This window comes from Pyrus communis, chromosome 3 (genome assembly GCF_963583255.1).
Source record: "Pyrus communis chromosome 3, drPyrComm1.1, whole genome shotgun sequence".
Classification (NCBI taxonomy): Eukaryota; Viridiplantae; Streptophyta; class Magnoliopsida; order Rosales; family Rosaceae; genus Pyrus; species Pyrus communis.
In genome coordinates, this window is record NC_084805.1 from 23464818 (window position 1) to 23477129 (window position 12312).

The 12312-nt window shown below is 39.2% G+C and overlaps 3 protein-coding genes across 6 annotated transcripts; 2 read left to right on the forward strand and 1 right to left on the reverse strand.

The window, feature by feature from the left end:
• Positions 1-251: 251 nt before the first annotated feature.
• On the forward strand, positions 252-4750 carry LOC137729243 (protein PLASTID TRANSCRIPTIONALLY ACTIVE 14). 3 transcript variants are annotated; one of them, XM_068468107.1, is made up of 13 exons: positions 252-479; positions 577-747; positions 1080-1217; positions 1389-1514; positions 1666-1794; positions 2041-2130; positions 2261-2411; positions 2695-2804; positions 3153-3224; positions 3779-3884; positions 3985-4185; positions 4293-4335; positions 4439-4750. In XM_068468107.1, exons 1-13 carry the CDS (start codon positions 423-425, stop codon positions 4515-4517), a joined length of 1473 nt encoding a protein of 490 aa, XP_068324208.1. In that variant the 5' UTR covers positions 252-422; the 3' UTR covers positions 4518-4750. The 3 variants fall into 3 exon arrangements, with proteins under 3 accessions (XP_068324208.1, XP_068324211.1, XP_068324210.1); XM_068468110.1 differs by having other exon boundaries at positions 260-479; positions 583-747; XM_068468109.1 differs by having other exon boundaries at positions 262-479; positions 3988-4185.
• A 1588-nt stretch (positions 4751-6338) lies between these two features.
• Positions 6339-7732, forward strand: LOC137729446 (small ribosomal subunit protein mS33). Of its 2 annotated transcripts, none has more exons than XM_068468394.1 (3): positions 6339-6410; positions 6933-7162; positions 7455-7732. In XM_068468394.1, exons 2-3 carry the CDS (start codon positions 6945-6947, stop codon positions 7546-7548), a joined length of 312 nt encoding a protein of 103 aa, XP_068324495.1. In that variant the 5' UTR covers positions 6339-6410; positions 6933-6944; the 3' UTR covers positions 7549-7732. The 2 variants fall into 2 exon arrangements, with proteins under 2 accessions (XP_068324495.1, XP_068324496.1); XM_068468395.1 differs by having other exon boundaries at positions 6941-7162.
• Positions 7733-7926: 194 nt separating this feature from the next.
• On the reverse strand, positions 7927-10843 carry LOC137729890 (pentatricopeptide repeat-containing protein At3g57430, chloroplastic). The gene has a single exon (XM_068468940.1). It carries the CDS (start codon positions 10778-10780, stop codon positions 8066-8068), a length of 2715 nt encoding a protein of 904 aa, XP_068325041.1. The 5' UTR covers positions 10781-10843; the 3' UTR covers positions 7927-8065.
• Positions 10844-12312: the final 1469 nt, after the last annotated feature.

Below are 12312 nucleotides of genomic sequence, written 5' to 3' on the forward strand. Positions count from 1 at the left end.
TCAACAATTTGTCAATTTTCTCGTCAAATTAATGTTATTTGTGCCTATTTAAGTTTTAAAAACCAACTGAAAATTAGATAAAATTCACGACCGGAGGCAAATTGGCATGTTAAAAAAGAATAGGGGCTTCAGAACCAAATTGGAAGAAATTACCAATAATTCCAGACCAGAGAAAAAAAAAAAAAAAAAAAAACAAAGATGGTACGGTAAAAGATAAAGAGAGCGCAAAACATGTCTTTTCTCGTACTCTGTGCGGTTAAAAGTAAAAACACTAGAACAGAGGAGGAGACTGTCAAAGTGGATAACGTTCTGCCCAGACTCCTACTTCACTCTTGTTCCTGCTGCTCCTTCGCTTCCCAGTTGCTGCTATCAACTATGTCGTTGGAGTTTCAATCCTAAATCTCTGTCGTCTCTTCTCTCCGATGGCCTCTTCTCTTCCTCTCCATCACCCCTCCCACTGTCTCATCTCCAATCCACAGGTCCCAATCTCTCTCTCTCTCTCTCTCTCTCTCTCTCTCTCTCTCTCTCTTATTTTTCAAAAATTTCTATGTTATTAATTTTGACGTATATGTGAAGAAGCAGTTTAGAGGTTCCAACAATGGATGCTCCCCAAGACCCAGAAGCTATTTCCCCACAAAAGACACAGAAAAAGGCGTTCGCTTTCAACCCATCAAAGCAAAAGCAGCCACGGAGGCTCCTCCATTTTCTCTCTTTCAGCCTCCCAAAGACGAGGACTCTCCCTCTGAGGTAATCTACGCATTCTCCCACTACTTTCTGTTGGTTGCTAAGAAAGTGTAGAGATGGAAATTAGAAACTTCAGCAATTTTCAGATTGTTTAAGGTTTCATTTGGTTAACTACTGATAACTGAATCTTCTGAAGTTTTAAATTGTAAGAATATGTGTATGTTCAAGTGCTTTATGTTCATAAGAAATCAGAACAGCATATTTTGTTTGTAGTTCAATCCAAATGGAGCTATATTGTTCTGTTCTACGTATGCCCTTTAAATAAGGATTGATTTTCTTGTTTTCGATTCGTTACTAAGACGAAAGATCACGCCTTTATCTTCTAATACCTGCAGTTGGAGCCAGCGGACCCCGATTTCTACAAGATAGGGTATGTTAGAAGTATGAGAGCATATGGAATCGAATTTAAGGAAGGGCCAGATGGATTTGGGGTTTATGCTTCCAAGGATGTGGAACCACTTCGCCGGGCTAGAGTGAGTTATTAATTCATTGCAGTCTGTCGAGTTAGATGCACAACACCGTATTTAGTGTCAGTGTCAGTGTCAGTGTCTATGATGGTTTCACTGTCCGTAGTTGTTGATTAAGTGTTCGGTTTCGATGGCTTGTTTTTGGTATTAATGTGTTTTTGTTCTCAATTTCCTTAGGTAATAATGGAAATTCCTCTAGAACTGATGTTAACCGTAAGCCAAAAGCTGCCATGGATGTTTTTTCCAGATATAGTACCAGTGGGTCATCCAATATTTGATATCATTAACTCAACAGATCCAGAGGTAAGTGTGTTTCACTTCATTTCAGATAGCAAGAATTTACTGGAGAAGTTTATCAAGTATTCTAGTACTTCTTCAATTTGTTTAATGGGCAATAGCATTTTCTTCAAATTATGAAATGACATTCATTCTATTGCCTTCATTTTTGTGGCAGACAGATTGGGATCTGAGGTTAGCATGCCTTCTTTTGTACGCATTTGACAAGGAAGATAACTTTTGGCAGTTGTACGGTGATTTTCTACCCAGCGCTGATGAGTGCCCCAACTTGCTTCTGGCTAGTGAGGTGGATAACTTTACAGAACATAATTCTTCTTCATTGTTTCTAAACATTTGCGTAATTTATTCTCGTTTATTTTCTTTGACTAGATCCAAATAAGATTTGGATCCAAGGCCTTGAGTGTGCCTGATGTTGAAGGCACATCCATAGCTGTGATACAGTTTTCGAGAATGCATCCACAGTTTTTGGCCTCTTGAGATTTAGATCCAAATAATCTTGTTTTTCTTTGCTTCTGCTCCATAAATGTTATAGGAGGAGCTTTCAGAACTGCAGGATCCCAATCTTGCTTCGACTATGAGGGAACAGCAACGCCGAGCCCTGGAATTTTGGGAAAAGAATTGGGTAATTATCAGCCTGTATATCTTGTACATCATCAATCATTCTAGTCATCATTATTCTGCAGAAAAAAATTGATTACCCTCAGTTTTAACTCATTATGCACGTGCTTGTATGTGTGCTAAACCTCAATCAGCACTCTGGTGTACCACTAAAAATTAAACGCCTTGCTCGTGATTCTGAGAGATTCATTTGGGCTCTGAGTATGGCACAAACACGATGCATAGGCATGCAAATGAGAATTGGTGCACTTGTTCAAGATGCAAATATGCTAATTCCTTATGCAGGTAAGTTTCTATTCTCTTCAAATCTTCCAAGTTTGATTATAATTTCGCTCTCGTGAGTATATATTAAACTAGATGTAATATTGCAATTGTGAGGGGAGAATCAAGAACTTATCTTTGCTATTATATATTATATTCTTTGTTAATTTGCTCAAGTAACATGTTAATTTGGTGAAGAAGCAACCGTGTTCAGTGGCCAAACCATTCATTTGGTACAATTTGCTACAATTTATGTTCCCTTTTATGTTATTAGGTGGCCGTCTAATCAATTTGCTACAATTTGCAGACATGCTAAACCATTCGTTTGAGCCAAACTGCTTTTTTCATTGGCGTTTTAAGGATCGCATGCTTGAAGTGATGATAAATGCTGGAAAACGGATTAAGAAAGGTGACGAGGTAATGTCTATTTCTATTTTATCAATTGGCTTTGATAAATTCCTTTCAAATTTAAATGCTTGCAAGGATACTTATGCAGGGACGAGTTTCATTTTTTGTTAACCTGACTAACAGTTGTCATGAGTAACTTGTGCTTCCTTAGCACTGTGTTCAGCCATCCTTCCCAATTCAAATTCTTTCTCGTTCAGTTTTTTATTTCAATATTTCACCCTCCCTCAAGTTACCGTTAACCCACAAAATCAAATAACAAATTTAATGCCATGATAAAAGCCTACGATTGGTTATCCATAATATTAATGTGGCACATATATGAAGATGATCTGCTACTGATTTGGACGGGTATTACAGATGACCGTCAATTACATGAGCGGACAACAGAATGACATGTTGATGCAAAGATATGGATTCTCTTCTCCTGTGGTAATGTTCTCTTGCCTAGTAAAAAGAAGTGTGTGTATATATATACTTTATTTGCTGATTTAAATTGTCAGTGTAGTTAATTGGAGTAACATAATAGAAATTAGAGCTTTTGGTCAAGCGGAGGAATAATTTTTTTTTCCATGAAAGAAATTTGTGTTTAAGGTTGATAATTTAGATTAGTACAACACTTATGTACTGTAATGGCACTCTCGGTGCTCTGGAATACTGAATCTTGCGTGATTAGTTTTTGAGTATCAGTTTTTGTAGACATGAAGACGAGAGTCATGATTTATGACCGCACATATAATGGATATGGAAGCACAAATGAAATCTAGACACCGAAAGGCACAACTAAAAGCTGTGTCTGCTGACTTTACGTATAAGATTCTTGACTGTAATGCATAATGTACCCGAAAACTCTTGCTTCAGATTATTTTTCTGTTTAGGTTAAGTATGATGAATATTTGAATATATAGATTCAGTAATTAGAAGCATCATGGTGTCATTTGTACTTTTCTAAAATTGAGTGCTCTTTATCTGGCTTGGAACTGCAGAATCCTTGGGATGTGATTCCGTTCTCTGGAAATGCACGTATTCATTTGGATTCCTTCTTGTCAGTATTCAATATATCCGGACTTCACGGAGAGTACTACCATAACAGTATGAGGCATTTGAATTCTCTCTGTGGCTTGTTCTGTTTAGATTTGTAGTCCTTCAAACCTAACAGCATCGTAGTTAAAAGATCTGTATAAAAATGTAGCAGGTCGACTATCTAATGATGGAGATACTTTTGTTGACGGAGCGATCATAGCAGCAGCAAGAACATTGCCCACGTGGTCCGATAGGGATGTGCCTCCGATCCCAAGTATGGAAAGAAAATCCGTGAAGGAATTACAGGAAGAATGCCGACAGATACTTGCAGCGTTTCCTACTAACTCTAAGCAAGATCAAAAAATCCTAGGTAAGTTGAAACCGAGTTGCCATGTGTTTTTTCTTGTAACCTATAGGTAAGATGAACTTTAATTTGACACTGGAAACTTATGTTTCTTCCCATCATCCCCTCTGCAGATTCAATGCCAAATGCTAGCAGGACGCTTGAAGCTGCAATCAAGTATGTGATCACGACATGATTCATACCGGAGCTTTTTGAACCGAAATTTATGGCAAACTGAAACCACTGTCGATGATTTAACTGCTGATCTCGACCTGTGCAGGTACAGATTGCACCGGAAATTGTTCGTAGAGAAGGTCATGCAGGCACTGGATATATACCAAGAGCGGATACTGTTCTGATAAAAAGCTTACGAGTTTGAAGGCTAGGAAAATTTTGTGGCATTCAATTGTACCAAAACTCTGCTGATTACAGCAAAGTTAATTCATGTTTAACATGTATGAGTTTGTGCAAAGATTTTTATATTTATTTTTAGTATGTCTTTTCTTCCCAAATCGTGGCTGATTAAGTTCTAATGTATTTGTAGAAAAATTACTTTACGGATTAACGATTAAATGATAAACCTAGTTCGACATCTTCTACTTGTGTTTCTGTATATGCAAGGCAAGAATCCAACATTGTAAAATAAAATTAAACAGAGCTTAAACTCTCAGGTTGGTAGGCTTCACCACGTAGCAAATCACTTTAATGTTTTGCTTAGTTACAAGGTCACGAGACAAGGATTGGCAATTACAAGTGTGAAGATGTGAAGGTAAAAGAGTCCCGCATCAATGAAAAGAGAAACCTTGTAAGGGATTATAAGAGGTTGGACTATTTCCCGTATTGTCAATTGATTTTATGGTGAAATTTCAACTTTCTTCATGATATCAGAATATGTTGCCCCTCCATGTCACCTAATCCGGGTTGTTCACGTATCCCACATCGGTGAAAGGAGAAATCTTGTAAGAGTTTATAAGAGATTGTGCTATTCACCAAAAGTGTTTTTAATTATTTTAAAAACACTTTCAAATGAACTTAAAGGCGTTTTGATGCAATTTGTCAAACAGTTATAGAAGCACACTGCTCTAGAGCTATTTTGGCAAAAATCTAAGTCGGTCAATGTAACATCCCACATCGTCCAAGGGAGTGGATCTTGTAAGCCTTATATGTATATTCTCATCTCTACCTAGCATGATGCCTTTTGGAAGCTCACTAATGAACTCCAAAGTTAAGCGAGTTCGCGCAAGAGCAATCCCATGATGTTTGACCCATTGGGAGCTCACTGACGAACTTCGAAGTTAAGCGAGCTCACACGAGAGCAATCTCATGATGGGTGACCCACTGGGAGCTCACTAATGAACTCCGAAGTTAAGTAAGTTCACGCGAGAGCAATCCCATGATGGGTAACCCACTGGGAAGTTCTCGTCTGAGTTCCCAGAAACAAAACCGTGAGGGCATGGTCGGGGCCCAAAGCAGACAATATCGTGCTACGGCGGAGTCGAGCCCGGGATGTGGTGGATCCCGGGTCGGGATGTAACAATTTGGTATCAGAGCTAATCCCTAGCCGGAAATGTGCCGATAAGGACGTCGGGCCCCTAAGGGGGTTGGATTGTAACATCCCACATCGCCTAAGGGAGTGGATTTTGTAAGCCTTATATGTATATTCTTATCTCTACTTAGCACGAGACCTTTTTGGAGCTCATTGGCTTCGGAGTTCATTGGAACTCTGAAATTAAGCGAGTTCTATTGCGAGAGCAATCCCATGATAGGTGACCTACCGGAAGTTCAACAGGCGGAGTCGAGCCCGGGATATGGTGAATCCCAGGCGGGGATGTGACAGTTAACATAATATATTTTGACGAATGCACAAAAATTTTAACTTCATTTTTTCAAAAAAAAAATGAATCCATTGCGATTAAATTAATCAAATAAAATTTAATTTATATATTCAACTTTTATTTAAGAACATAATGAGTTATAGGTGATCCACTAGGAAGTTCAACCGGCGGAATCAAGCTCGAAATATGGTGGATCCTGGGCCAGGATGTGACAGTTAACATAATATATTTTGCCGAATGCACAAAAATTCAACTTCATTTTTTTCAGAAAAAATTGAATCCATTGAGATTAAATTAATCAAATAAAATTTAATTTATATATTTCAACTTTTATTTAAGAACATAAGCATAAAGGCTTCCATCGTAAAAGCGACGGACTCCAGCACCGCACCCGTCGTATACCGTTCCCATTTAAAGGTATCCCTCTCTCCTCTCTCTCTCTCTCTCTCTCTCTCTCTCTCTTTTTCCGGTTCTAGTAGATAACAAGAATGGTTTGTTCATTACTGTTGAATCGTGAAAACAGTTAGGAACATTTTGATTTGTGGGTGTCTTACACCAGATGAATGTGCTGCACACCATATGTTTGATAAAATTTCAATTCGGTGGACCGATGAGTTGCACATTAGGTGTTTGATAAACACTAGTTAAGATCAGTTTGATTTGTGGGTTTTCTATGTATCGCTCTTTAATTGCATCAGTAGAGTACCTGATTGAGTTGCACATTAGGTGTTTGATAAAATGTCAATCTGGTGACTGATGAGGTAACAATGGCAGTGTCAATTGCAGTGTGGTATATAAGCACTAGGGTAGTGTCAAATTGTTTTGGATAGTCTTGTAACTGTGAAAGATTTGGACTTCGCCTTGTGCTCGTAAGGAAATTTGTAGAACCCCACAAATATTCCTCAAATACTGAAAGTGTGTATCTTTTTTGAATTGGAGAGGTGAAGCGAGATGGCTACTGGTGGTCTAAAGAGCATGTTGGTTGCGGCAGTCAGTACTGGGGTGACTGAGGCTAGGGCAAGGATATTCGGGCACATACTCAACCCAACGGGCCAGAGATCTGCCCATAAGATTTTGCGCAAGAAGTTGATTGGTGAGAAAGTTGCCCAGTGGTACCCATATGACATCAAGAAAGATGACCCCCGAATCATGGCTATGGAAGAACAAGAGTACTCTCTCTACCCCTCCCTCTCTCTAATGTCTACTAAACGTCTGTTTTTATGTTTTAGTGTTGTATTCTTCAATGCAAAACTTGTGATTTCCGTAACAGATCATGATATTCTTTTTCCGCCTCTCATTCAAGTGTTGCAACTTAGCGTTTGATTGATGTATTTCATCTTTGTTCTACATCCAAGTTAGCAGATGTAACTTGTGCTGGTTTCATGATTTTGTATCATAACAACTGGTAGTAGCCTTTGGTGACTAATAGTCCTGATGATTCTCTACTTGGTATCTCTCTAGGCGCTTATCCAAGCTTGAAATGTTGAAACGTCGAGGAAAAGGACCACCGAAGAAGGGTCAAGGAAGGCGTGCTGCCAAGCGTAACAAAAAGTAGTATTTTGACATGTTGGATTTGGTTCGTGAGTAGCGTTTTGAATAAGAAGAGACTACTAGTATTTAGACATCTTGTAACAATTTGTTCCTTAAATTCTGTTTCAAGTTCCATTTTTCACTTTTGTAACGATGGTAACTATTATATGCGGGGAATATATTGCTCAGTCAAACATTTTGGCATCCAACATTTTCCAGGCTTCAGCTGATATGATACAAGAAGATTTAAGAATTCAACCCGTTTTCGTTTGTCGACGATACTTGAGCAATGAATTTTGAACCTGTTTACTTATCTGTGATGTTAACCAAATCAGGAATTAACGATAATACGGGCTGAAAAATGACACAAACAAAACTCTTGTAGAAAATCAAGCGATGGCAAGACACATAAATAATCACTTTTATCACGAAACCTTCGAAAAGGATTCTCGAGCATCAAGCTTGACATGTATACAAGAGCTTCTGGGAACTTATACAATCAAAGGAATGATACCAAATTTACAAAATAATTTACATTTTTCTTACCAATAATCTCCGCATGAACAAGTTCCCTTTTTAAAGTGATGGAACCTTCTTACATCTCTCAGAATGATCTCCCTGTCCGTAATCTTGGAGATATACTTTGACGCAGTGTGGCAGTCATTACAAACTCGAAGGTTCTTGGAAACTCTAATGGTAGTCCCGGGACGGGTATTGAGAATGCCAAACGCTATTGCCAGTTTCTCGCTATGCCCACAGAGTAGAGTTTCTTTCTCCTCCTCGTCAACATTGTGAAGTACACAAGAAGTATCAGGCACATAACCCTCCTTTTTCATCTTTTCTGACAGGGTTTCGAGAAATTCATGGAGCTGCTTGCTTTGTTGGTGTGACAAATCTCCAGCCAAAAACCTATGAACCTCATCGCCAAACTCAATCCAACTATAACCAGGTTCTTTTCTCACTCCCAATTCCCTCATCTTTCTCCGAACATCCATTGCCTTTTCCCAGAGTCCGGAAGATGAGTAGATATTAGAAAGTAGAACATAGTGACTAGCCACATCAGTCTCCAATTGCAGGAGATGATTAGCTGCAACTTCTCCAATCTCTACATTCTGGTGAATTCGACAAGCACCAAGCAAGCTACTCCAAGCACCTGCTTTATCGAGTTGAGAAGGCATAGAGTTGATGAGTTGATATGCTTCCTCCACATTACCAGCCCGACCAAGCAAGTCTACAACACAAGCATAATGATCTGGTGCAGGTTCAATTCCATAGTCCTCTTTCATTTTTCGGAACAAATTCAGGCCTTCATCAACCATCCCAGAATGACTACATGCTGCAAAAAGTGCAATGAACGTAACTTCATTAGGCCTTACCTCCTTGTTTCGTCTTCCTTCATCCACCATATCCCTAAGTAGTTCTAATGCTTCCTCCCCTCTCCCGTGCATTCCATAAGCCATGATAAGTACATTCCAGGTTATCACATTCTTTATTGGTATCTGATTAAACACAGCTCTAGCTAAATCTATACAGCCACATTTCGCATACATGTCAACCAGCGCACTTCCTACTGCAACATCAAATGCCAATAAGTGTCTAATAGCATAAGCATGGATCTCTTTCCCCTTAGCGAGTGCTCCCAGTGCAGCACAACCAGGAAGAATTGTCATGAATGTTATTGAATTTGGTTTAAGAGGAATCCTTTTTTCATTGTCATAACCAGTATAATCTGTGTTCTTCTTTTCTTCTACTCTTTGCATATCACATAGCAGATTAAGCGCATCACCATGGCGTCCAGAAATAACATAACCAGTGATCATGGTGTTCCACGACACTATGTCTTTTGCCTCCATGCTGTTAAATATGATTTCTGAAATTACTGTCTTTCCTAACCTGGAGTACATGTCCACAAGTGCATTTTGCACGTACCTGTTCTTCTCCAGACCCCTCTTTATTACATAACCGTGGATACTCTCTTTATCAGCGAATGCTTCAGACCGCACACAGGCTGGCACAATACTCGACATTGTGGTGGAATTTGGGGAAAGCGCGGAGGCAGCATACATTTCAAGGAACAGTTTCAATGCCTCCTCGTCGTACTCATTTTGTGCATAGCCAGTAATCATTGCATTCCAAAGTGGAATTTTCCGCTCCAAGACAGCGTCAAAAACTCGACGACCACTTCCAACTTGTCGGCAGTTGCAATACATGTCAACTAAAGCACTACCAACATAAGAATTTTCACTTAATTCAGTGGTTCTTAAGGCATAAGCATGAATTTCCTTCCCTGTATCTAACATCTCCAGATGAGAACAGGCCGGAAGAACACTTGCAACTGTAACCCCATCTGGTTTGAGTCCTGCAAGAACCATTAGGCGGAAGAACTCTAATGCTTCCATAAACTGGTCGTTCTGAGAGAACGAACTTATCATTGTGTTCCACGAAACCATGTCACAGTCCTCAAACATCTCGAACAAAGCTCTCGAGTACTCAACTAATCCTAATTTAGCATACATTGCCAATAAAGCATTGATTGTAAATGTTTTCCAATCACTCACTCTCAGACTATACGCATGAACTTGCTTCCCAAGCCGCAATCCATCACGCTTATGCAAATTTGAACAAGCATGTGCCACACTCACCAAAGTAAAGGAGCTAGGTTCCATATTCTCCAATAACATCGACCTAAACGCATCGAGAGCAAGTTCCCATTCCTCGATCCGACACAACGCAGCAATCATGGAATTCCAAGAAACTTGGTCTCTGTCAGTTATTCCATCGAACACTTTGCACGCATCTCCAATATCTCCACATTTCCCATACACATTAACAAGGGTATTAGCCACCGTCACCGAGGATAACCCATACCCGAATTTCACAACATGGGCGTGAATCTGTTTCCCCAAATTCAAGTCCTGAATCCCCGTGACGGCCTTCAGAACTGCAGGAAAAGCAAAGTTGTCGGGTGCCACACCTGAAAGAGTCATTTCGATGTACGTCGAAATGGCTTCTCGGAAATGATTGGACCGGGTTTGGGAGCGGAGGGTCTCGACCCATGTGGCCGGAGTGCGAGAGTGGGATGCGGGTTTCGGTGCAGAACCGCCGCCGGCGGTGGTGGTGGGTGGGTTGAGTAAAGGAGAGGGCTTTAGAGTGTGTGTTTTGAGAGTTGTGGGTTGGTGGATTTGGAGGGAAGAAAGTGGTTGGGAAGGTAAGGGGCCAGAGAGAGGTGTGAGCAGTTGAGTGTAGGAGGAGGACATTTGGTAGTTATTACAGTTGGAGCAGTTACTGGATTAGTTCTAAAACGGAAAAGAGTTGCACGGTTCATGTACTGAAGGGATGGAAAGGGATCCCTCCGGATCCCTTCCACCGAAGCCTTGTGACCCACAAATCTAATCTCTTAAAATTTGAGCCAATGCACTGAAGGGATGGGAAGGGATCCCTCCGGATCCCTTCCACCGAAGCCTTGTGACCCACAAATCTAATCTCTTAAAATTTGATCCAATGATTACAAATAGGAGGTCTCATTAAAAGTTATAATAACTTTAACCGTTAGATCAAATTTCAAGAGTCCGAATTTATGGGTTATGAGGATTAGATGGAAGGAATCCGGAGATGATCCCTTTCCGAAGGGATAATGATTGGGCCCACTTGATAGAATTTTATCTTTTTTTTATTTTCCTTTGATTATATTTTGACCAATTTTAAAAATTTATTTTGTTGTTTAATGAGATTTTCATAAATCAAACTATCCAAAAGAAAAAAAGACCTTCAATTTATGCTTGCTTGCTCACTTGTCTTTCCCTAATTTTGTTACTCCATTAGTGTTTAAATGCAATTTGTTATATTCTTCAATTGAATTCAAACACAATTATCTGAACTTGAAACTTCTTTCAATATTGATAAGAGAAAGTATAGTTAAAATGCTTATCAAGTTATCAATAAGAAAATACGATTTGCATAAGTATCATCTGAACTTGCAAATATGTGCGCTAATACCACCTAAACTTTTAATTTTTAATTTTTACCACATGAGTTCTCTCAACTGTTGGAATTTACCACCTACGTTACTTTTCATCTATTTGATGTTAAAACATGTCACACACCCTTCACATGGAGGTATATTTTTTTTTCGATTTAGTTCTCAGGGCTCGCTGGAATCAATTTGTACAAAGGCAAAATGCATTGTTTGTGTAGCGGCATTGGAGTCTAGTCATGAACAGAAATGAGAAGTTGATTTCAAGTTTAATTTTGGCAATGGTTGTTGAATAATTGAAGTGAAAATTGATTGTTGGCATCTACATTGGCACTAAGTGAAAGGGGATGGAGGATAATGAGTTCAGATTTGCTGGGGAACTCCCAAATTATGGTAAATACTACATGTTTTAACGGTAAAATGGATGGAAAGTAATGTAGGTGATAGATTCCAATAGTTAAAAGAGTCCACGTGGTAAAAATTAAAAATTGAAAGTTCATGTAGTATTATTGCACATGCTTACAAATTCAGATAGTACTTACACAAAATCCCTTAAGAAAATATACTCATTGAGCATTTCTTCGTTGTAGCACCATTCTCACATGTATCTACATATTTAAGTACGAGAACATGCACATTTTAGTATTTCGAGCTCTTTCGATGTCTAGAACTGGCAGACTCACTGCATTCATATGAAAGTTTATTTATGCATACAAACATGAGTTTGGGCTCGTTGGATGTCTTGAACTGAATAACTCATTGGGTCATATGAAAGCTTGTATGAGCACCCAGAAATGTGTCCTCATCCACACCTCT